The sequence below is a fragment of the Protopterus annectens genome, chromosome 1.part1, assembly GCF_019279795.1.
Source record: "Protopterus annectens isolate FY-2018-M chromosome 1.part1, PAN1.0, whole genome shotgun sequence".
Taxonomy (NCBI): domain Eukaryota; kingdom Metazoa; phylum Chordata; order Ceratodontiformes; family Protopteridae; genus Protopterus; species Protopterus annectens.
This window is the reverse complement of record NC_056726.1, coordinates 623,868,216-623,890,513: the sequence shown is the minus strand read 5'-3', so window position 1 is coordinate 623,890,513 and position 22,298 is coordinate 623,868,216. Positions and strand designations below refer to the sequence as shown.

Sequence of the window (22,298 nt, the reverse complement as noted above, 5' to 3'; positions counted from 1 at the left end):
TACACTCCCCGTTCTGCACCCATTGTTAGTAAAGTAAGGAAAAGGGGGAGTGGGAGATTGATTAATCAGAAACAGCAGGTCTCACAGCAAGTAGCAGTACAATTATGTCAAGGGCAAGTTATACAGGGGCAGCAACGGGCCGCATCAGCTCCCCCAGCCACTCAGTTAGCTTCTCAAGTTACTCAATCTATAATGGGTCCTCCAAAGAGACAGCCTATTTGTTATTCCTGTAAACAGGTAGGTCATACTAAAAATGATTGTAAATATTATTGCAGATGGTGCCAGGAACAAAAGGCAAAGGGTACGTTTCTTTCCGTGAAAAATGTCAATAAGCCACTTGTACCATAACAGCAACAGGTAATGCAGCCAAAAGTACAAACACAGCAGTGCACTTCACAACAATATGTGATACAGGGTAATAGGGTACTAAAGCAACAACGCCTATATACCACAAACACTCAACAGTCAGTATTCCCAGCAGAACAAAGGGATGGTGTGACACCTAGTGTCAATGTACAAGGTAATATTGTTAGCACACAGGATATAACTGTTCCTTCTGACTTTGTTCCTGAGTGTCCAGTAAATCCTATTATCAGCAGCGAATAGCTCTGCATCATAAACTTAATCAATCTTCTTATGTTGACTGTAAAAATGTCAAAAAAATACTGCAATTATGTCCTTTGCAGTCCAATACCACTGGTGATTCGGGGTGAAAAGTAGATCTACTATAGAGGTGTGACCTCCCCTACCCAAGTCGCTTTCTTGACTAACTTCAAGAAGGGGAAAAATGGACAACCACTTATCAACATTTGGGTAGAGGGAAACCTGTGTAAAATTTTTCATCTAAATACAGGAGCGGCTATCTCAGTGACAGGTAGGCATTTGCCTCCTGAATTGTTTAAACATATATGTATTTCAGGTTTTAATGGCTCTAAATGCCATAAGTAGTAAACCTGTACAAGTACAATTCTCCCATCAAGGGGAACCAGTAAAAGAAGTATTTTTAATGCATAATTCTTGCACTTCCACAATCTTGGAAATGGATATATTATCCAAAATGGAAATTGTCATAGACTTTCCTAATGGCACTATATGGCAAGGACAAGGTCCCATTTTGTGTATAATTAAGGCAATACATGTATCAAACAGTTCTAAAAAGGGCTGTACTGTCAGCCCTACTAAAAATAATGTATGGTTAAAGGTAAAGCAACAGTTCCCTACGTTGTGGTCTCAAGGGCCCACAGACTTCAGGAAGCAACAGAAAGCAGTTTCTGTAGATTGTGACAAATATTTATTCCACCGTTTCAAAAACAGTATCCGATCTCAAAAAAAGCAGAGACATACATACAAAATTGCATACAATGATGGCTTAATGTAGAAATAATTCAAAAGGAAAATAGCCCTACAAATTCACCCACATGGCCAGTTTAAAAAAATATGTCACTTACTGATTGGTTATTGATTTACAAAAAGTAAACCAGTTAACGACTCCCCGGGCTCATCTAATTCCATGTGTCCCAGAGCTAGCAACAAAAATAAAACCACAAAGTCAGTGGTTTACGGTCATAGACTTAACAAATGGCTTCTTTGCAGTACCACTGCAAAAAAAAAAAAAATTGGCAAAGCTTTGCTTTCACATTTCATAATCAACAGTATGTCATTACACGATTACTGCAGGGGTTTCAAAACAGTCCAGTTATATTTCACCAAATAGTTGGACAAATACTACAAGGTCTAAAATCTGATAATTCTGTTCTGCATTACATTAATGACATACTAATACAGTCTAAAACAAAAAAACAGCATTTAGCTAAAGTGACACAGGTCCTTCAAACACTGCAAAAGGCAGGGTTTAAAGTTAAAAGTAAAAAAGTACAATTCATGTCATCTAAAGTAAAATTTCTAGGTACTATTTTACATCCTTCCGGGTGTACACCTTGTTTGGAGAGGGTGCAGGAAATTTTGCAAATAAATAAACCAGTTACCATTCTGGATTTGCACAGATTTCTAGGTATCATAAATTATAATTGGGAATTCATAGAGGATTATGCCAGCATGGCAGTTCCTCTGTATGACATGCTTTCTAGCCAGAAAGAATTATCCTTTCTGGAGTGGGAACCAAAGACAAATATGGCTTTTTGTGATTTAAAGGCAACATTGGCAAAGGCTACAAAATTAGTAGCTCCAAGTTTAACACGTCCTTTTGTGTTACAGGCAGCAGCTGGACCCAGCACACTCTCTGTTGTGCTTTTACAGGAGTGGCCTCAGGGCTCTGATTCTAGAATGAAAAAGACTTTATGCCCGATTACATTTTTCAGTAGGAAAATGACACATATTGAGAGGGGATATCACCCATGCATTCAGCAACTTTTAGCCATTTACTGGGATTTAAAACAAACTGAATACAAACAGCTTTTTCCAAAGACATTATAGTACAGATGCCGCATTATGCCATACAGGCTTTGGTAAATGAGATTCAGCTAAATAAACTGATTGATGACATCAGTGAAGCAGTGTTTGCAAAATGGTTGGCATTATTTAGTGTCAAGCAAGTTACAATAAAGGCAGGAGATAAGTATTACTTATCTAACTTCATGGGATATGAAGGAAAATGACACAAATGCATTAGGCACATTTCAAATCCAGAAAAGCCCATTCTGTTTCCTGATTTTCAGGAAGACAGGCCATCTGTCATTGTTGACAGTGCTCGATTTTGGGACAATGGACAATATCGGACTGGATTTGCAGTAGTACCAGAAAGCCCTTCTATGGGACAGCCGACTCTGATTCAGTTTCCGGGACACATGTCTGCTCAGCGAGCTGAACTGGAAGCAGTTCTTTATGTGTTACAGCATTTTCCACCTGTCAGTATTTTATCAGACAGTGCATACGTAGTTAATTCTCTGCAGCTGCATATTTCTAACTGGGCAAGGAGAGGGTTTGTTGATAACATGGGCAAACCACTCAAGCATGCTTCTGTGTTACAGACTATTTGAAATTTGGTTCGTAGTCAGTCCCTTGTGGGTTGCTATAGTATCTTAAAGGTAAAAGCTCATCAGAAAGCTACAAATGAAAATTTAAAGTTAAATAACTATGCTTATCAGATAGGAAAAAAAGGCAGCAAAGGAAGGAATGCACTTGTATCCTACAGGACACCTTTCTAGTGTACCAGATAAAACCAGTGCAGTACATGCCATACAGACATTTTCAGTTCAGAATTTGCAACATGATTTGCTGCAGATCTAAACTAAGTTTGGACTGCATGAAGAGTTAAAAAAATGTACTCTTGTAGGAGGAAGTCCAGGGCGATATTATGCAAAATGTTTTGAAGATGGTTTGAGTCTTCCTTATATACCATACCAACAGGTATTGGGACATTTGGGTACACAAAAGTTATGTCCCGTTGCAAAGAACAAGTACTGGCATCCACAGTTAAAGATAATCTGCAATGTTAGTGCATGCTGAATGCTTAATATGTTTGCAGGTTAATGCTCAATTGAAAAAGTCACAGTTACTAAGGGTAACTCCAGCAGATGGACCTTGGTATGCCATCCAAATTGACTTTGCAGGTCCATTACCCCCAGCTAAAGGTGGGTACAGGTATCTTCTAATGGTAGTTGATGTTTTTTCAAAATAGTTAGAAGCAATTCCTACAAAAACAGTGACGGCTAAGGCTACAGCAGAAGCCTTATGGAAAAACATTTTTTGTCATTGGGGATGGCCACGAGTTATCGAATCTGATAATGGGCCACAATTTGTCAGTAAACTGATGAAAGCTTTGTGTGATTTGCTTGGTATCCAGCAATGATTTCATGTTCCTTACCATCCCCAGTCTAATGGGATTGTTGAAAGAATGAACAGGACTCTTAAGGAGTGCCTTAAGAAAGCCTGCTTGGAAAAAGGCATAAATTGGGTAAAACATTTGCCTGGAATCTTGCTGGGTGTCAGAGCAACTCCAAACAGTAAAACAAGGATATCACCTTTTAAAGTTATGACAGGCAGAGAAATGCCTGTGCAATTGCCATTCAATCTTACTGTTAGTACAAACAGACCATTATTAGAAATTGCACAGCATCAACAATGGTTAAAAGATATTTCTGAATTGTGTCAAAGCCTATCAGAAATGCAAGCATTTAAATTACGGTCAAAGGATCCTGTTATGCCAGAAGAAAACCTTCCCTCTGGGACACAGGTATTAATCAAGACATTCCAGACAGACGGTCCGTGGGATAGTAACTGGCAAGGACCTTTTGAAATAATTGCTCATTTAGGACCTCTAGTATACAAAGTTAAAGGAAAAAAAAAAAAGAGCAAAATAATTTGTTCATAAAGATCAGTTGAAAGTCATTAAGTAATGTCATGTTTTGTGTTTTTGGTTTTTTTTTTTTTGTTTTTGTTTTTTTTTTTTTTGTCGACTCACGGCAAATGCCAAGTCTGAAACAGTTGAAAAAGCATCTATCAAAACATCTTTTCAGATTAATGCCACTTATGTGGAAAGGTTGCATTATTGTACATAATAAAGATTCTACAAGCAGCAAACAAATAAGTCCAAACCAGCCCAAATGTTGAAAATTGTAAAACACAAATGCCCAACAGGAAGGTAACTGGAATAAAAAAGCTGAACCATGACAAAGTAAAATCCTCTTGTTTAATACAAAATGGTGAGTGCTTTCGCAATGATGACCATTGCTTCATCAGTCTGATGAAGCAATGGTCACCATGCCGAAAGCACTCACTATTTTGCATTAAACAAGAGGATTTTACTTTGTCATGGTTTAGCTTTTTTATTCCAGTTACCTTCCTATTGGGTATTTGTGTTTTACAATAATGAAGATTCTGTTTGTTATTGTACTGACTGTACTCATTGAAACCTTTGGTGTAGAGTGCCAAACAAGAGAAATGCAAGTTTAAAAAATAAACAATGACAATAATACTCTAAAGCTAGGTTGACATAAATGCTCAAAAAATAAATCTTTTTTGTGGGCAAAGGCAGCAGGACAACTTCACTTGTCCATCTAATGCTAATTGTACCTTTGGGCATATAACAGTTCCCAGTAACTTTACCTTTTGGTCCGCAGTTATGGGTCATTACTACATTCAACCAAATAGTCCTAAGGTAACTCTTGAATTTGATTCCAAAGTTTCTATTAAATGTTGTCAATTTCCTATATTTTATTTGGGAAAAGGAGAAAATTCAAAGAAATATCCACCATCAACACAACGGCTAGTCTTCACTTATGTGAAGAAATGTGGTAATCATACCATACAGGGAATTAGTATTCCTCCCAATAATACAAAAGCACAACTAAATTTTACTACTGGAGTTTCTGTAATATACATTGGGCATATGTTCTGTCAATATTAACAGGTAAACCTACCTCTGTTCATACAGACCATTTGGTTAAAATCCCTTCTACCTGTAAAAAGGTAGGTAGACAGTATCAAAAGGTTGTAGTACATTTTAATATCACATTCCCAGACACAGGCAGTTGGCAATATAAAAGAGCTTGGTATGATACTGTGCTAGGAGGCCTAGGCACAGGCATTGGAGCTATTAATTCAGCTGACGTTAAACTTCTAACTAATCGTTTAAAAGTAGTGGGGAAGATATCTCTCAGATTGTGCATTTACAAGCATCTTGGAATCCAGAAATATGGAAGACACACCTGCACAATATAAATTATCAGCAGCAATCTTTAGACAATTATGATGTTATGCAGCTTCATCAGTTGAAATTTTATGGTAACATGACAATTTTTGTAAACTGGACAAAATGCACTATGCAATCTTTGTATGTGGAAATTCAAAAAAATAAAATGCAAACTGAACTTATATACAAAATGAAAATGTTTGGCGACAACTGTTTAACAAATGGATACCTGATACAGATTGGATTAAGCTATTTACTGAAGTAACATACTGTACTCCACAACAATGTACCAGAAAGTTTATACATTATAATGTTACTGATATCACTATTATGTGTCAAATTACTGTGTTACCTATGATATTTCTCGTACCAGAAGGGTATGAGTATTGGTTGCCACAATTTGAAGGTAATCGTATAGATATGAGAGGAAAAACACATAAAATTTAGTATTGTATCCAGACTCAAAATGGATTAATTTGTAGACAGCATCTGCCTGTCTATGAACCATGCTTACTGCAGCATTCTGTTAATTTATGCAAATGGACTATTTATAGAAGTGGCTCCTCAGCATATTTGTCTAGTTACAGATCAAGATGTAGGTAATAATATAAAATTACCTTTTGTAGGATGTTTATCACTTTATTTTCCTTCAATGGAATAATAAGAGCTATGTGTTTACTGAGCCCATAGAAGTGAATATTTCCAAGAACTGGAATTATGACTTAATACAGCTTCCCAATATATCTGTATCCTTGGATAATTTAAAAAACATAATGAACAATACTAAAATTCTCAGACCGTAATTGGAAAAAAGAAATAAAAGTATTCTGTATTATGAGGCATTAACCATTATTGCAAAAGATAAACTACTTAGTATGGCTGAAAGACCAAAAAGACACTGCTCACAGTTGGTGGGATATCTTTACTGATTGATCAAAATCAGGAAAAAAACTGTTAAGTTGGTTGATACATCCTGTATTAGTAGTGTTAGGCATTATAGCCATACTAACTATCTGGAATTGCTACTTAAGTTGTCATTTGCGAAAAACTTATAGAATTCAACAAATCATGATGGTTAACCTAGATAAACTGGCAAAGGTTTCAGTGTGTACAACTAAAGTTGAAAATGAACAGTCATTTTCTGCTTTTAAATGAAAAGAGGGAATTGTGAGAGTAAAGAACAGGTTAAAATGGACTTCAGTGGATTTTTTCTGAAAATGTAAAATAAATGTTTTGCATTTCAGTGTGTACAGTGCACGCAGTTAACTAACTTGGCAAAAACATATAGCTTGGCATTCATTGTTAATAAGAATCAGAAGTAAACTATTTTATCTCTTATAAACTATGCAGCTTACCCGCGGTAGTGGTGCTGTGGTAGCGTTGTCACCTCACAGCAAGACGTCGTCCCGTTTGATTCTCAGCTAGAGCATCTTCTGTGTGGAGGCATACGTGAATGGACGTGCCTTCATTGAAGGTTGTGCATCAGGGCTGGTAACTCGGCACGTAAAAATCCACTACCAAACATTAGCGGACCGGAGTTCCACTGTGGCGACCCCTAAACGGGATAAGCCAAAAGACACAACAACATAAACTATGCAGCTTGTGAAATTTATTATCTACAAGCAGGTCAAGATGAACTCTTGTATGCAGCTTGTCTCATCAATATGATACGCAAGATAGCCAAGGACTAAAAGAGTTATTCTTCAGGAACAGAATGTTTAAGATATGGAAAACAAACTGTCAGCAGAGCAGCTTGAGAGGAAAGACTTATTATTCTGGCAAATTCTCAAAACTGCTGATGCAGGCAGAAAAGACACTATAAAGATTGGGACTTTTTCTTTTGTATGACAGACTTTGATTATTCTAAGCTGAAGTACATTTTGATGTATATACCTTTCATTGTTAAGCTAGTTGTAAACCTCGTGTGCAGTAAATGAATGTCATAACAGCAGAACTGTCTCAGTGTCTTCATTGAGTAAAGGTACAGACTACCTGAATAGTTTAGTACCACTTTAACACATCATGTACTCAGATTACGAGACATGGCTGCAAACTTAACAGTCCAGTCAGATTATACTTTATTGCTGTTGAAACTGCAATGACTTCTGGACATATTCATCAATGCCTGCAGTCTTCCTTATCAGGACTGTTTTTAAAACAGACCGGCAACGAAAAATACATTTTCCCCCTTTGTTTTTTTAAAGTGGAACTCGAACATGCATGCTTGCAGTTCCAAGTTCCATGAATCATCGCATCCTCGACATTACACACTGTTTTGCAGTTCACACTGCTACTTGTGTGTAAAAATAACTATTTAAACTTTTTTTTTTTTTTTTTTATAGAATTGAGGGACTGCAGCCCAGCAGTCCAATACTATGAGCTGCCCCTGGTTTTTAGTATAATGTAGTTTGTTATAGCCCATTCCCATATCCGTACTGCTTCCCTGCAGTGGAGTATAATCTGCCGTGGCCATGTTTACTGAGCTGAACATTATGTGCTGGCTATTCAGGCTGGTCAGGAGAGGCCAAAGAAGAAGGAACCCTCCAGATATTATGTAAAAGGAAAATCTTCAAAGATCAATACACGTTAGGTTCAAGCAAGGCACCCTTTATTACTTGCAGCAAGGAGACAAAGCATGTAGGTACAAGGTTTGTCTAACTTTCTGGTGGTCAGTATATTATTCTTATACAGTTCTCTTCATGTCACATAGAAAATGTTACTAATTTACTGCTGACGTAGTTGGACACAGCTTTCTGTATGTTACACAGAAAATGTTACCAGGCTTATTGCTGACACGGTCAGATTATTGCTGTCTTGCAAAAACATTTGAGAAAAACAACCTGGCCTTGGGCTTATTTTGGCCCACCTTGTCTCTTCAATTCTTCCATTGTACAATTCTAATACATGCGATACATTTTGTCTAGATTCAAGGTACATTTCTAGCTTTGGTACAAGTAATGGTGACTATAGTTTAAGCTTTCAAACATCTATTGTTTTCTTTATCAAGACTTTTAGCAGCTGCACATTTTCTCATGGCATAAGCAGAAATAGAATGTCTCTTATTAAGTTTCTGGTAGCTGCACATATTTTCATTGCATAAGCAGAATAAAGTGTCTTTTATTAAGTTTCTAATAGCTGTGCAGATTCATGCAGTATGAACAGAATAAATGTATTAACCCTTTTAAGCCTTTAATGTACTAAGCATGCACATTGCTATTATGCATTTTCCTAACAGATTATGTCACATACAGGGTCCACTTGAGAATTGATGAGAAGGCTCCCCCTTCTGTAATTTTCAAACACTCTAGACTGAAAGCCATCCCAGAGAACCATCAAAGTCCTTCAGAGAGGAATACAAGCTAGACAATTGGACTCAATATACTAGGTATGGAAGAACAATCCAGAGGAATATAATAAATGGAGCTCCATCAGTGAAGGTACTATATACAAGGTCCTAACAACAACAAGAGGTCAGCAAAAAATTTGTGGTCTACAGCAGGCAGTGAACAGTTCATTGAATGACCCATGCATACATGCGGCAGTGAATAGTTCAGTGAATGACCCACGCATACATGTAGACAGTGAACAGTTCAGTGAATGGCCCACACATACATGTAGGATAACAGGATCAAGAAGGTGTAATTGACCATTAGTTTTAATGGCCAAAGAAAAATCCAGACTTATATTCTGTAACTCTGAGTATTCCATGCCCATGGGAGTCCAGGCTCCACATACACACACATGATGAAAGAAAACATTACAAAGCTTGTAATGCAGAGTCATCCAATAATGCATATGTTCTGCACTGGAAAGAGGGAAAACTTCTCCCAGTTTATGAAGACAATGAAAGACTAATGTTCTGAAACAGCAGAAGACAAATCCAGAATTAGTTAACCCCTGAATGAGATTTCTAGAAGTCGGTTGTTTTTCATTGGAAACCTGGAGATTCTCATTCTAGAATGCAGTTGTTACAACAGCAAAACATTTTGGTAATGTATGGAATTCTGAGGACAGACCAGTCTAGAACTATGTTTACTTGCAGTGTTCCATCCCATCCCAAAAGTGACAAATCTTCTGTAACTCTAGAGCACATTGGTATTCCAGTCAGAATCAGCCAGCCCTGTAGGATATATTCAGCTTTTTGTGGTAACACAGAAAAGAGACATTGAGATTTATCATTCTGAATTTGATATAGCACATTTGTTTCCTGAAGGTGTTCATATCTTCGGTAGGCTGTCCCCTCCCCCAACTTTAAAGGACTGGAAAAAACAAATATAAACCTTATCCCTTTTTGTGCACTGATACAGGGTCCATTCTGAAACAAGGTAAAAAAAATGCAATACTTTGTTTCTGATAAACAAGCTTATATTTCACACAAGCATTTGAGAGGAGAGCTTCTAACCCAACACAGTGTTCTGGGCGGAACATGTTTAGTGCAAAGTAATCTGACACAATGCTTTCTTACACTGCAAAAGACAAAGGGAAGTAGCCCTGTTCCTCTCGATATATGGATCTATACTGTAACCAGTATGGGAAGCCTGGTTTCAGACCTGGTAAAACTCAATGGAGGGGTACTGTTTCTGATATAGAGAGCACCAGTGAGCTGATATTTCTCCACAGGGGAGAAGAGGTATACAGATTCTTTATAGCAATGAGTCCCACACTTGAAAGTTCTTACTAACTTTGTTTGTGCCGGTCACAAAAAAGAACTTCACTGTGGAGCAATGCGTCCAAACAGATGTCAAAACTCATATCGGAAAGATTCCATCTTTACTCTTTTCACTATGTGCACCTGTGAATGAAAATGACAATGTTTTGTGTTACGGCCACAGCATTTGTCACATCTAAGTCACAGTCAGGTATACTGATGCTGTCTTTACTAGTAAACAAGAGAAGTCTCTTCCTTTACACTCAGAGGACTAAGACATAAAAAGCAGTTTCTCAAGAACTGGCACCATAAGAGAGCACTATACTTGTAAAGGTAGAAGAGGTAATGTTATCATCTTTATAGACTTCATCACCCATTGTGTCAGTGGTTCTAGGTTTTTTGTCTGGTGGAGGAAAGATGGGTGCTGTGCAATATTTGCCAAATGGTCCAGCACTTTGGCAGTGTTTTGAATGCCATCTGTTGCAAAACATTATCCTTCTGTTTTTTTTTTCCTTATTTGAACCAAAACCATACTCCCAAAATCTAGTGGTAGGGCGGTGGCAGTTAGACAGGGCTCCAGCATAAGCCTTAATGGAGCTCTGTTAGGGAGGGTGAGAGAATGTGCTCAACATGGTGAAAGCTTACCATATAAAAGGATAACAGTCCTGGGATGAAAACCCAGGAACCTGACTGAGACTCAAAGGTACTTGACACAAACTCTGATCTCCAGACTTCATTCCTGAAGGAGAGGTGTGGGGTGTGGTACAGGTAGCAGATGAGACCTAGGTGTCATTCAAAGAAATGTGATTCAGAAGGGAGTAACAACCATTCTACAGCAGGGTTGTCACTCTGCCCTACTACAAGGACGATAACAGTTAAGAATTATTGAAACTTCCCCTGGAGAAGATCTTTCAACCTGATGTACCCCCCCCCCCCCAACATTTGAAATTATTTGCGCCAAAGCCCTGGGGGCATATGTTTAAGCAGGTTCATTCATGAATAAGGTCAAGCTGACTATCAGAAGCCAGTGCTGCTCATGTCTGGGCAACACTGGATTCAGAAATACTCAAACCACGGCAAGCTGTCAGATCTCCTCATTTCTGGAAGAGGTCAAACCATGCAATCCAGTTGTTTAGATTGTCTATATTTACTTATTTCTTAAATAGATAAGTGGACTGGTTCTCAAGGATCCTTTTCCATTTGGCTGACAACTTCACCAGCAGTCATTATGATGATACATGTTTAGGAAGTACATTTAAAGCCACTGATAATTCTGCTGATATGACAACCATGTGAGCACTTGGGATGTTTATGTTTTTTATCTTTTTCTCTTAATCTGACATTACTCATAGCTTCTGGTGGCAACAGTGTGAATGATGGGTAATACAATGGAGACAGAGAGAGTGTTAATATGTCCTTACTGTATATTAGGCACAGGACATGTTGACATAAACTGAAGGGGTCTATATTATAACATCGAAGTCTTACAACTTCGAATGTTATAATATCGAACCCAGTAGAGCGAAACACCAGAAAACCAAACAGTCAGAATAGTGAATTTTTTCGCAGGGAAAACATTTGCTGTTCCGACAAACATACACACAACACAAGCACACCAAAATAAATAATCCACACACACACTTCACAAAACACTGCACTAAACTATACATACACCACTAGCTATCCACTTACCTTAACCCAACCCTAACCCTAAAGTCCATCACTATCACACACTCACCTTACCCGCTCCCTAACCCTAACTCACCTACCCCACCCTAACCCTCACATCTACACAATCGCACACTTACCTGACCCATGCCCTAACCCTAACTCACCTAACCCGCACCCAATCACACACTCACCTTCGTTCGCACACTTACCTTAACCCAGTCCGTAACCTTCACTCCACAGTCGAGGAAAAAGCGAAGCTGCAGAAATGGCCCACCGAATACTTTCCCTAGGAAAGTATTCGGTGTTCTGCAGCTTCACTATTTCCAACATTTGCTCTACTGGGTTTGATATTATAACATTCGAAGTTGTAAGACTTCAGTGTTATAATATAGACCCAAACTGAAGAGGGTATGGTTTCCATGGAAATAGGAAAAGGGGAAAAAGCACCTGTGTCTACAAAACTAACTGGATTATGTCATATGTCCATGGACCTACTGAGGACAACCCTGTCAGAGTTAAAGTTGGATTTTTCACACGTGTATATTAAAAAGACCTGCTAGCTTGTTCACTCAGAAATTAGCAGGCAAGGCAAACATCTACAGAGGTGATTAAAAGTAATAGTGCAAAATGAAGAGGTATGTGCTCTGCACAAGTGTGCTTCAAATATTTGTATTGCACAGACAAAGCACTGCCAACATTGTCATGTTCTTAACACATGTAAACATTTTTAATCCACTTAAACTTTAGTGTTTTTGGAGCAAATAGTTTGCACTCTTAGCCAGAATCATGATACTATCTTCAGGTGCGTGATTTACAAGTACTTTTTTTTTTTTTTTTTGCATAATGTAGTTAACATGTGGTGGCACACCCCTTGCCTTCAAGAATACCATATTCAGATACATGGTTATGATGCTTCATTCCAGTACCACTCCATCTCCAATATCTGAAGTTATTCCTTTTCCATGATTCCTTCGTGAAATTGTCATATGGAAGGTATGTAGAAAAAGTGACCATAAGACACAAGGGCAGGGAGGAAATCATTATTTCATGTGTAAAATAGCAAAGGTCACTGTGAGTTGCCAATATGAGACTACACACCTTTATAAAGAATGCATTACATCCTGCTGTTGGACATAAGTAGATCATTGAGTTGTGTTATGTCACAACAGTGAAAAAAGTAATGCAAGGTTGCAAATAACCAAAGTGTTACAGCTACGTGCTGTGTTCTTTCCACTGAGGAAGTTACTTTAATTCTTTATACTCCAAAGCCTGCTTTATGAATACAATTTAATAATTACTGCATAAATATAGAGAAACAGTGCAGCAGTAGTATATTAAAGGAGATGACACATCTGTGTAAATACATAGATCTACACTCATTAGACGAGCAAGGGACAAAAGAGGTTACAGACACTCTATTACAGAAGCACTAACATACCAATGGGTCAGCAAAGGAATGCAGCATTTCAAAATAAAAAGGTGCTATGGTATCTGAACACCATTCGATGCTAAGGTATGGAAGGTGACAGGGTACTTACATAAATATGAATGAAAGTTCCCTGCCATAAGTCATTAAGTAATAGTATGGCAGCAACATGGAGAACAGCCAGCAAGTAAAAATAATCACATAAAATAAATGGCTGATCCAGGTATGTATATGCTGAAAGGAAAAGGAAAATCTGGTAGAAATGAATTAAATAACTCTTTAACACAGGTAGTGTCATTACATATAAGGTACATATAATGCTTGCTTCTCAGATTACTGTTTTCATCCAATGAAAAGCAACCAGTCTGCTCCTTATATAAATATAAACATATATATATATATATATATATATATATATATATATATATATATATATATATATACACGTGTGTGTGTGTCTATATATATATATATATATATATATAGATATATATAGATATATATATATATATATATATATATACGTGTGTGTGTGTGTGTGTATGTATATATATATATATATATATATATATAAGTCTACTTCAGTTTGAATAAACTGGAGGTTCACATTACTGCATTTTTTACAGGAAATGGAGGCACTTTGCCAGCATGGGGAAATTTGCCCTTTTCCCCCACTGTAGTACGATCCCTGAGTTGGCAGATTTAGTTACGGGAGGTGGGTGAGTTTGACATACTTCTGTATGTTTTTACATTGAATGTTGGCCAAGTGCCTCCATTCCCTGTAACACAATGCAGTAATGTGAAGCATCATGGTAAAGGAAGTTTTGATTCTGTAATTTCGTTCCACTGAAGTGGATATAGATAGATAGATAGATAGATAGATAGATAGATAGATAGATAGATAGACAGACAGACAGATAGATAGATAGATAAGAACTAGATGTTTCCACAGCCAGATTCTGACAAAGTATAATTAATGGGCATGTATTTCCTATTTCTTATATCTCAGCCATGGAGATGAGAAGAAAACCATGCCAGTTAGGAGTGGAGATACTGTCCATGAGTAGAGCTCATTCCTCCAGACGTGATGTAATAAACAAGGTGCTTTTATTAAGTGCAGTATGGGTAGGATTTCTTATCATTTTTTCTCTTTATCAACACTCTTGCATTAACAGTCTGTCATCTCATACAGACTTTAGAAAGGTGATGTGTCAGAACATTTCATCACTGTAAATAGATACAGATGGTAAACCCTGAGCACCATTCTGCAAGGATCACGGGCACTTTGCTGAGAGGTTATGAGTGAGGCTCTATAAGGATGTAGACAAAAGAAAACAAAACCGAACCCTTACTGAAAGCAATGAATTAGTGGTAGACAACCCATTCTAAGAGTACTGGTTTAATCATTAGCTCAAGGGAAAAGAGTTCCAGTATAAGAATGCAAGTAGTAACAAAAAGTGGAAAAAAAGACAGTAAAATGGTTAGTAGTACAAAAGAACTCTTATTAAAGTATCACAGAAGAATTCTTCATAACTATATATTCGTTTCAGAAAAGCAGGCCGTCTGTTAAGTTGTACTTCTTCACACCACAGATGAATGCACTTCTGTCCACAGTCCATCTTGCTACATCTCATTCTTGCTGAAATGGGTGGCTTGCCTGTGAAGATATGATAGATATGATTGAACAGCAGTCGAATTCAGGTGGATGCCATTACAGTTTTCCTTGTGCTTGTTTACTGACGATATGTCTTTATTCTCTTCCTAGTGTGACCAGTTCAGAAAAGTTATACTGTACAGTTCGAGGTTCTCCCAACTTGAATCATGACTGATATGTACATGTTAAAGAGAAAAGGAAACGTTTGCATCAGATCATATAATGTATTAAGGCAGGGAGTTGGCGTCATGTAGTCAGTGATCGCAATTCCTGTATTCATGCAGTTGTCGTTACTTAGTGAGAGGAGAAACATTTTCCATGCAAGTTGAAAAGTCTGGTAGTAAAATTAAAATATTTAAAATATTAAGCTGGCATGTCACAGATGTCTGAGGATCAGACAATATTAAGTTAATGTTGTAATAATGCAAATACTTCATTTTGCAAATGTGGGAGCTATGTTTCTGTTAACATAATTTCTTTTCAGTCTTCCTGGGAGAAAATCGTCAGGTGTGCATGTGGCAGGGAAACTAGTATTTTATACAGAGTCCAAAAGTCATTCTACCAGTGCTGCTTTTGGGTGAATCTATGAGCAGATTAGTAACAGAGCTCAATTCATCCATTATAATGGAATCTCAATTTGGATGCTCATTTTTGGGTAAAATGTTGAAATATCACGTGTAATCATGTCTCATATCCTAGTTATGCTACAGTGCATAAATATATTATGCACTGAGCATTAAAATAAAATTGTTACCATTGTTCTTTAAGTTACTTAAGGGTGTATGTCAAAAGGTTAGTCCTATTGTCAAGACTAGTAACTAAATGCAGCACCTCCCTTAGACTACATGACATCCACTTTCATTCACATGTTATGGTTCCTTCTTGCTTCTTTTTTGTTTTCCCTTATACCAGGCTACTTGGCGATTTTATTCCACTGATGCCAACCGAACATACCTGACAGCCACCTGGAGATATTACGAAAGTAGTCTCCCGACGCTCAGGCATGTATTTGTACTGTGAATGATGAATGAACCCAGGATTTGTATTGGTTTACTAATCTGCTTTTCAATTTTTGTTTTTACCCCCCTGCTCTTCTGGCCTTGTTTTCTTTTATCATATATCCTGCACGTAGTGTGTATGGCGTAGTTATGCGGCTGATGAGAAATCGGTTTCCATTGCTACCTGGAAGCCTTATTTGAAGGCCTTGCATACCTGCAGCCCTACAAAGTAGGTACAAAATGGCAGCTGGTGGTGTATTCCATGTCTGTCTAAGCTTTAAAAGGAATCATTTTGTGTTTTTGTCTATGCTTTATTTTAATAATTTTCTTTCACTTTCCTGTTGTGTTGTTGAAGGGTCACATGCATTGACAATAGCAATATTTTCCAGGCTCCACTCATGTTATGTGCATGCATTTATTTAACATCACTGGAGACAAGGTGACTCACATAACCCTAAATTATGCCATAAAGTTAAATTTCACTACTTGTACTTTTACATCGGACATTATTGCAGTTTGATAGAACAACACAAAGGCAGCAACTCTGATGGTACCAAACACCACCAATATCCTTATGTCATACTGAAGACAACAAACAAGGCCACCAGCAAGTAGGTTATAAGGCAATGGTACATAAAATAGCTGATACATAAAATGAACATAGAAGAGTGATACTATGGAAGCTGTGTAGTCTATACTTACTTGTGAAGGGGCTCTATTATAATAATTCATATTACCTATGGTAGCATCATACACAAATTGTCTGAAGATAAACAGGCAGATTTTTAAAACATAAAATGTAATTTGTCTTAATTAAGAATTTTTTTACAAATAATCACCCATTAACATATAATATAGATGGTGCAGCACATTATAGAATATAAACTATTAAACATATTACACAGTTAACATGAATGGGTGAAATAATAATCCACCTCATTGTAGGAGACTGCAGTGTTTACTAAGGAAATAGCATTCTGTTTTTGATACTATATATAATATACTAAAGTAGTTAAAGGCAAATCTCATCACAGCACCCTATGCTTGATAATCTAGAAAAACCTTTCCGGAATCCTGAAATACCTTTACAGCTCTCAGCATGCTTAAGGGGCTGTTAAACCATTCTTTGAAACATAGGTTTTGTCTATGGTTTTAGTTGCATTTGATACGGCACCTCATTACAACAGGCCCGATTCTATGCAACCCTCCTTGAAGGATGTTTAATGTATATTGTCCCAAGTTAAGGGTTTGATGGTAGCATTTGCTTTAATCATTTTCTGTGAGTATCCCTTAAGGTTTTTGAAACTCTTCAGTACTACAGTCCCATAACATGTAGTTTAACCCAGTTGAATCTGAGTTATTTAAGTTATTAAAGATAAAAATCATCATTCCATTTTCACTGAGAACCTATTAAATCATTTTCAGTGCCGTGTAACTGTACATCTGCAGTTATTTTAGTTGATATTAACAAAGAGTTACAAGCTACACATATACAATGAAATTAGATAAATCTCATTCTAGAGAATAAACAACAAATTCTTTACACCTTAGCTCAGCTGATCAGTTGGCCATAACAATGTGCAACGTAAGGTTAAGTGATATATAACTTAGATTTAGTACATGTATAAATGTATTGCAGTCATGGTGCTGCGGTAGCGTTGTCGCCTCACAGTAAGACATTGTCCTGTTTGATTCTCAGCTAGAGTGTCTTCTGTGTGGAGACATGCGTGAATGGGCGTACCTTCGTTGAAGGTTGTGCGTCAGAGCCGGCAACTCGGCATGTAAAAATCTACTGCCAATCATTAGCGGACCGGAGTTCCGCTGTGGCGACCCCTAACCGGGTAAAGCCGAAAGACACAACAACAACAACATTTTATGAGCAATAATGAGTAGTGCTGATAATATCACACATAGCTGTATCACTGCTAATAGCATTAAAGACTATTTATAAAATCTATTTCTGTATTGCATAGACCTATAAACATTAAACAGTGGTGTGCTGAAATTCATATTTTTAAAAGATGATGAAATTAAATATTCTTATATAATTTGAGGTAGTTTTCATAATACAGATTGTACAGTGTTGGCTAGCTACTCTCTAATACTGAAGGTAGGATTTTAAACTAATACCATAACTTTTTTGTAGTTTCTCTTTATCCACCTTTTTGTAACTATGAAAAAATGTGTACATTTTTAAACTCTGTGTTTTGGGGCACACAAAAACTGCAATGTTATGATATAGATTTCATAATAAAGAAAAAAAAAGAAATGGGAACGAGGCCAAGTCAGAATACTTTCTACAGTTATTTGGTCTTACTGATTTCTGCAAATGCAAGTATTCTAAACAAAATGGTTATGCACACATTGATACTAAAACTAAGAATTACCATACCATGTTTATTTATTTGTTTGTTTGTTTATTTATTTATTTATTCATTCATTCATTTATGTTTTATTGCATCGCCTGGTCTACAAAGATAAACATATTTTCTAGATATCTTTCAAACCAGACTGCTGTAATGATGCCATTTAGTAACTTATGCAAATTAAAGCATATTATACAAATCGGGCATTATTAATCAAATGTATTTGTTTAGGGATAAGTATATTTTCTAAACTCCCATTTTCTAAGGAATGGGCAGCATTTAAATCTTATATAGCTGGTGTAATGTTAAAGATTACATGAAGGAAAACATAGAGTAAAGGAGGGGACTGAGGAGAATAAATGACCAATTATTTGTAACTGAAAAACTCAAGAGATAGTTATGATGACTATATATCTATATTATACACACACACACACACACACACACACACACACACACACACACACACACACACACACACACACACACACACACACACACACACACACACACACACACACACACACACACACACACACACACACACACACACACACACACATATATATATATATACACACACACATATATATATATATATATATAAAATAAATCCCGAGATATAAGGCTACTTCTTACAAATGAAGCAAAATGCCATATTTAAAAGCAGAGCAAGATTTTTTTCTACGTCCTTTCTGATGTCCCTAACACTACAGTCATTCATGCAAGACATGATCCCAAAGGACTGGTTGCTAAATCATAAGAGATTTTTAAGCTTTTTATCCAATATTTTTGTTATATGTGTGGTTATCAGAAAAGGATTGTGAATCATAATATTCTTACATTTCTACAAGAATTCCATGCAGCCCATTTAAAATTTCCACAGTTTCATAATTTATTAGAAAATATTTTTTTACCTAACAATAAACCTCCATGCTCTGAAGTACTCCATCTATAGGTTTTGTTAAGAGTTTGCCGACATCTTGGCCCCTTGCTCACTACAGTTGTACAAGGTGGTCCTTTGCCTCTCTTGATCAGGTAGATCTGTGCTTTTATTTGGGAAAAATGATCATGATACAGAAACCTGCCAAAGATGCTACATTACTTTCTAACTAGATCAGTCATGTTGTCAAAAATTGTTTATAAAGCTATGGCTAAAATTGCAAATAATTACCTTTCTCCACCTTTTAACAAAATTAATCATTCCTAACCAATTTAGTTTCATAGCCAGGAAAGAATGTCCATGTTTAACAATATTTCCCAATCTATGATTCTCTTTAACCAAATTGGTACACTAGACCAAGATTATGATATTGCATTTTGCTTTATGGATCCCTATAAAGCTTTGATACAGTTAATAGATACCTGAATTTACTTCTGTCCCACCTGAGCTTACCTCAGCCAGTACTGGATATGATTAAGGCATTATACCATCATATAAAATACTGCATTCACATCAATGGTGAAGATTCATTAGCGACTATTCAATTAAGTGGAATACATCAGGACTGCCCCTGTCTTCTGTCCTGCTTCTTGCTCTTAATGCTATTTTGGCCACAACAGAAATTGACCCGATCCCAGTTGTGGGGATGGAAATAAAATGTCTAGCTTATGCTGATCACCTTGTTTTATTAGTTTCCTTTTGTAACTTATCATTGTTATATCACTTTAATATGGTTGAGAAATCATGTTCAGTTTTAGGGTATAAGATTAAATTTAAAGTTTTGATGCTTTCTCAAAAACTACTTTATTTATTCAGCCTAGCTTCATGGTCCAGTGAGATGTTGCCCTGATGACCAGGGTTTGATTAGTAGTGACCTCCTGGAGGAGACAAGCAGGAGGGAAGAAGAGTAAATGGGCATGACCCACTCACCTCTCCTGAGGAAGGGACGGATGGTGGGCACTCAGTCAGCACATGGAGTAATTATGATTTTGTTGACAGACAACGGGTAAACCACTACTTATGCTTGAGGACAGGAGCAGCGTTGCTTGCTGGAATGTACAACCAGTGCAGGCAGCCTATTGCATGTGCACAGGGGACATAAGGATTGAGAGTTAAACCATTGAACCACCCTGATGGCTGCCTATATGACGGCATCTCTTGACCAGCTCTCATTCGCGGTGATGAGTAAATTAGTTGGTCAATTGGCTAAGAGGGGACTGATGATTGATGTCCAAAGGTGTCAAAAGAGAGTCAAAAAAATTTAATTAATCAGATAATGAAATGCAGGAATTCAGTTTTTTAGTCTGGCACTATACATTACCCCCCATAGGCATGATGGCCACCCCATATAAAAAGACTCATAATCAAATGGAAGAAATCTCCAAGAGACAATGTAACTTAAAGTTATACTCTGGAGATAGACTAATCCTTTGTGGGTTTTTTTTTTTCATATGAACACTTTTAATTCCTGAAACATTTCTCTATTGAAATAAAATAGATAGAATTTGGAGGAATGTTATATGGTGTGAGGAGTCTCCATGCATTCAGTGTAAGGCCATGATAGTGCTGGTTGAATATAGGGTATAGCATGTTATATCCATAGTTTTCTATGTTAGTATAACTATGGATCACCTACTTTTTCATGGCATATGGGCTTAGTGAATTACTGGAAAAAAATTATTTAACCCCATATGGCAAGTTCAACTTATAACTTTATATTAGTGTTTAGCACAACAAACTGCTCTAGATTTATGCTTTAAGATAATTCAAATCCCTATTAAAAACAGCCCTCATAATTTCACACTCATTCATTTTCCTTGGATCTCTACTCTTCTTTCATTCAAAACAACTATATGGGAGACAATACAAAATTCTGTAAATTCAGAAAATAATTCATTTATGTAGAGGCCATTTTACATGAGGCTGGTTTGTCCCACAAACGTATTGTCAAAAATGTTTTTAAAAAGTTAGAATCAAGAGGGGGTGAAGTCAGCTTTTGCAATCAAGTGCTACTTTCTTTATATTTTTTTTATGGGTGAAAACAGGTAAGTTGTCAAAAAAAAAATTTCTACAATTTTAGTTCCAAGTCATCCTGAAATGCACTTTATTGTTTATGGCAACATTCTGATATAATATAATGCAAAGAAAATTCTTAGGCTAATAATTGTCTTTATAATACTTTGCACTGTTTCTGAAAGAGATTTAATATTTTGATTTCTACAACAATAACACTTTGACAGATATGTAATATACCGTATCTGGAAAAAAGAAAGCAAAAACTTCTACAGTAGGTCAAAGAGGACTCACCAGTAGGACTAGAAAGGGTCTATATTATTTCATTGAACAGTCATATTGTTGAATGGCATTTCATCAGAAATGCTGTTCAATGAACCTCCACACCCCCTCCCACCCACTAATTATATATGCAAAATTCAAGATCACACTGCAGTGGGGAAAGGTCAAATTTGTTGATTCCTACCGTAACACAATGTTAGAAAGTTCATTGAATGGCATTTCCCATGAAATGCCGTTTGACAATGTGACCGTTCAATGAAATAATAGGGACCCCTCTAGAAAAACATACCAGTGCAAAGACATTTAAAAAACTCACTTTACCAATGATTCAGTGGATATAAAATATTTGTTTTCTTTACAACAATAAGAATGCTTCAGCACACTGGTTTGAGATTACACCATGGCATTCAGGTCTTTAATAATGCTTTCCAGTCAACAAGTCTGCGACTTCTAGATATAAACATCTGTTTTTTGTTATTATTTTCATCTTAGTATCCTGTAAGTAGGAGATAGCTTATGTTCTGAAACATTCATATAAATTATAATCTCCTGGTGTTATAAACCTTAAGCGGTAGTACCAAGTTAGGATGGAGACAAGAAAGCAAACTCAAACTGCCAGAGCAGCTGAATGGCAGACAGTGGAAGAG

The 22,298-nt window shown here is 36.8% G+C and overlaps 1 protein-coding gene across 1 annotated transcript in view; it reads left to right on the top strand.

The window, feature by feature from the left end:
* The window catches only part of KCNQ5 (potassium voltage-gated channel subfamily Q member 5), a 1,528,448-nt gene that overhangs the window by 1,165,345 nt on the left and 340,805 nt on the right, over positions 1–22,298 (top strand). Inside the window, exon 7 of the mRNA XM_044077105.1 lies at positions 16,182–16,276. Coding sequence (XP_043933040.1) covers positions 16,182–16,276 — 95 coding nt within the window. The remainder of the gene's footprint in view (positions 1–16,181; positions 16,277–22,298) is intronic.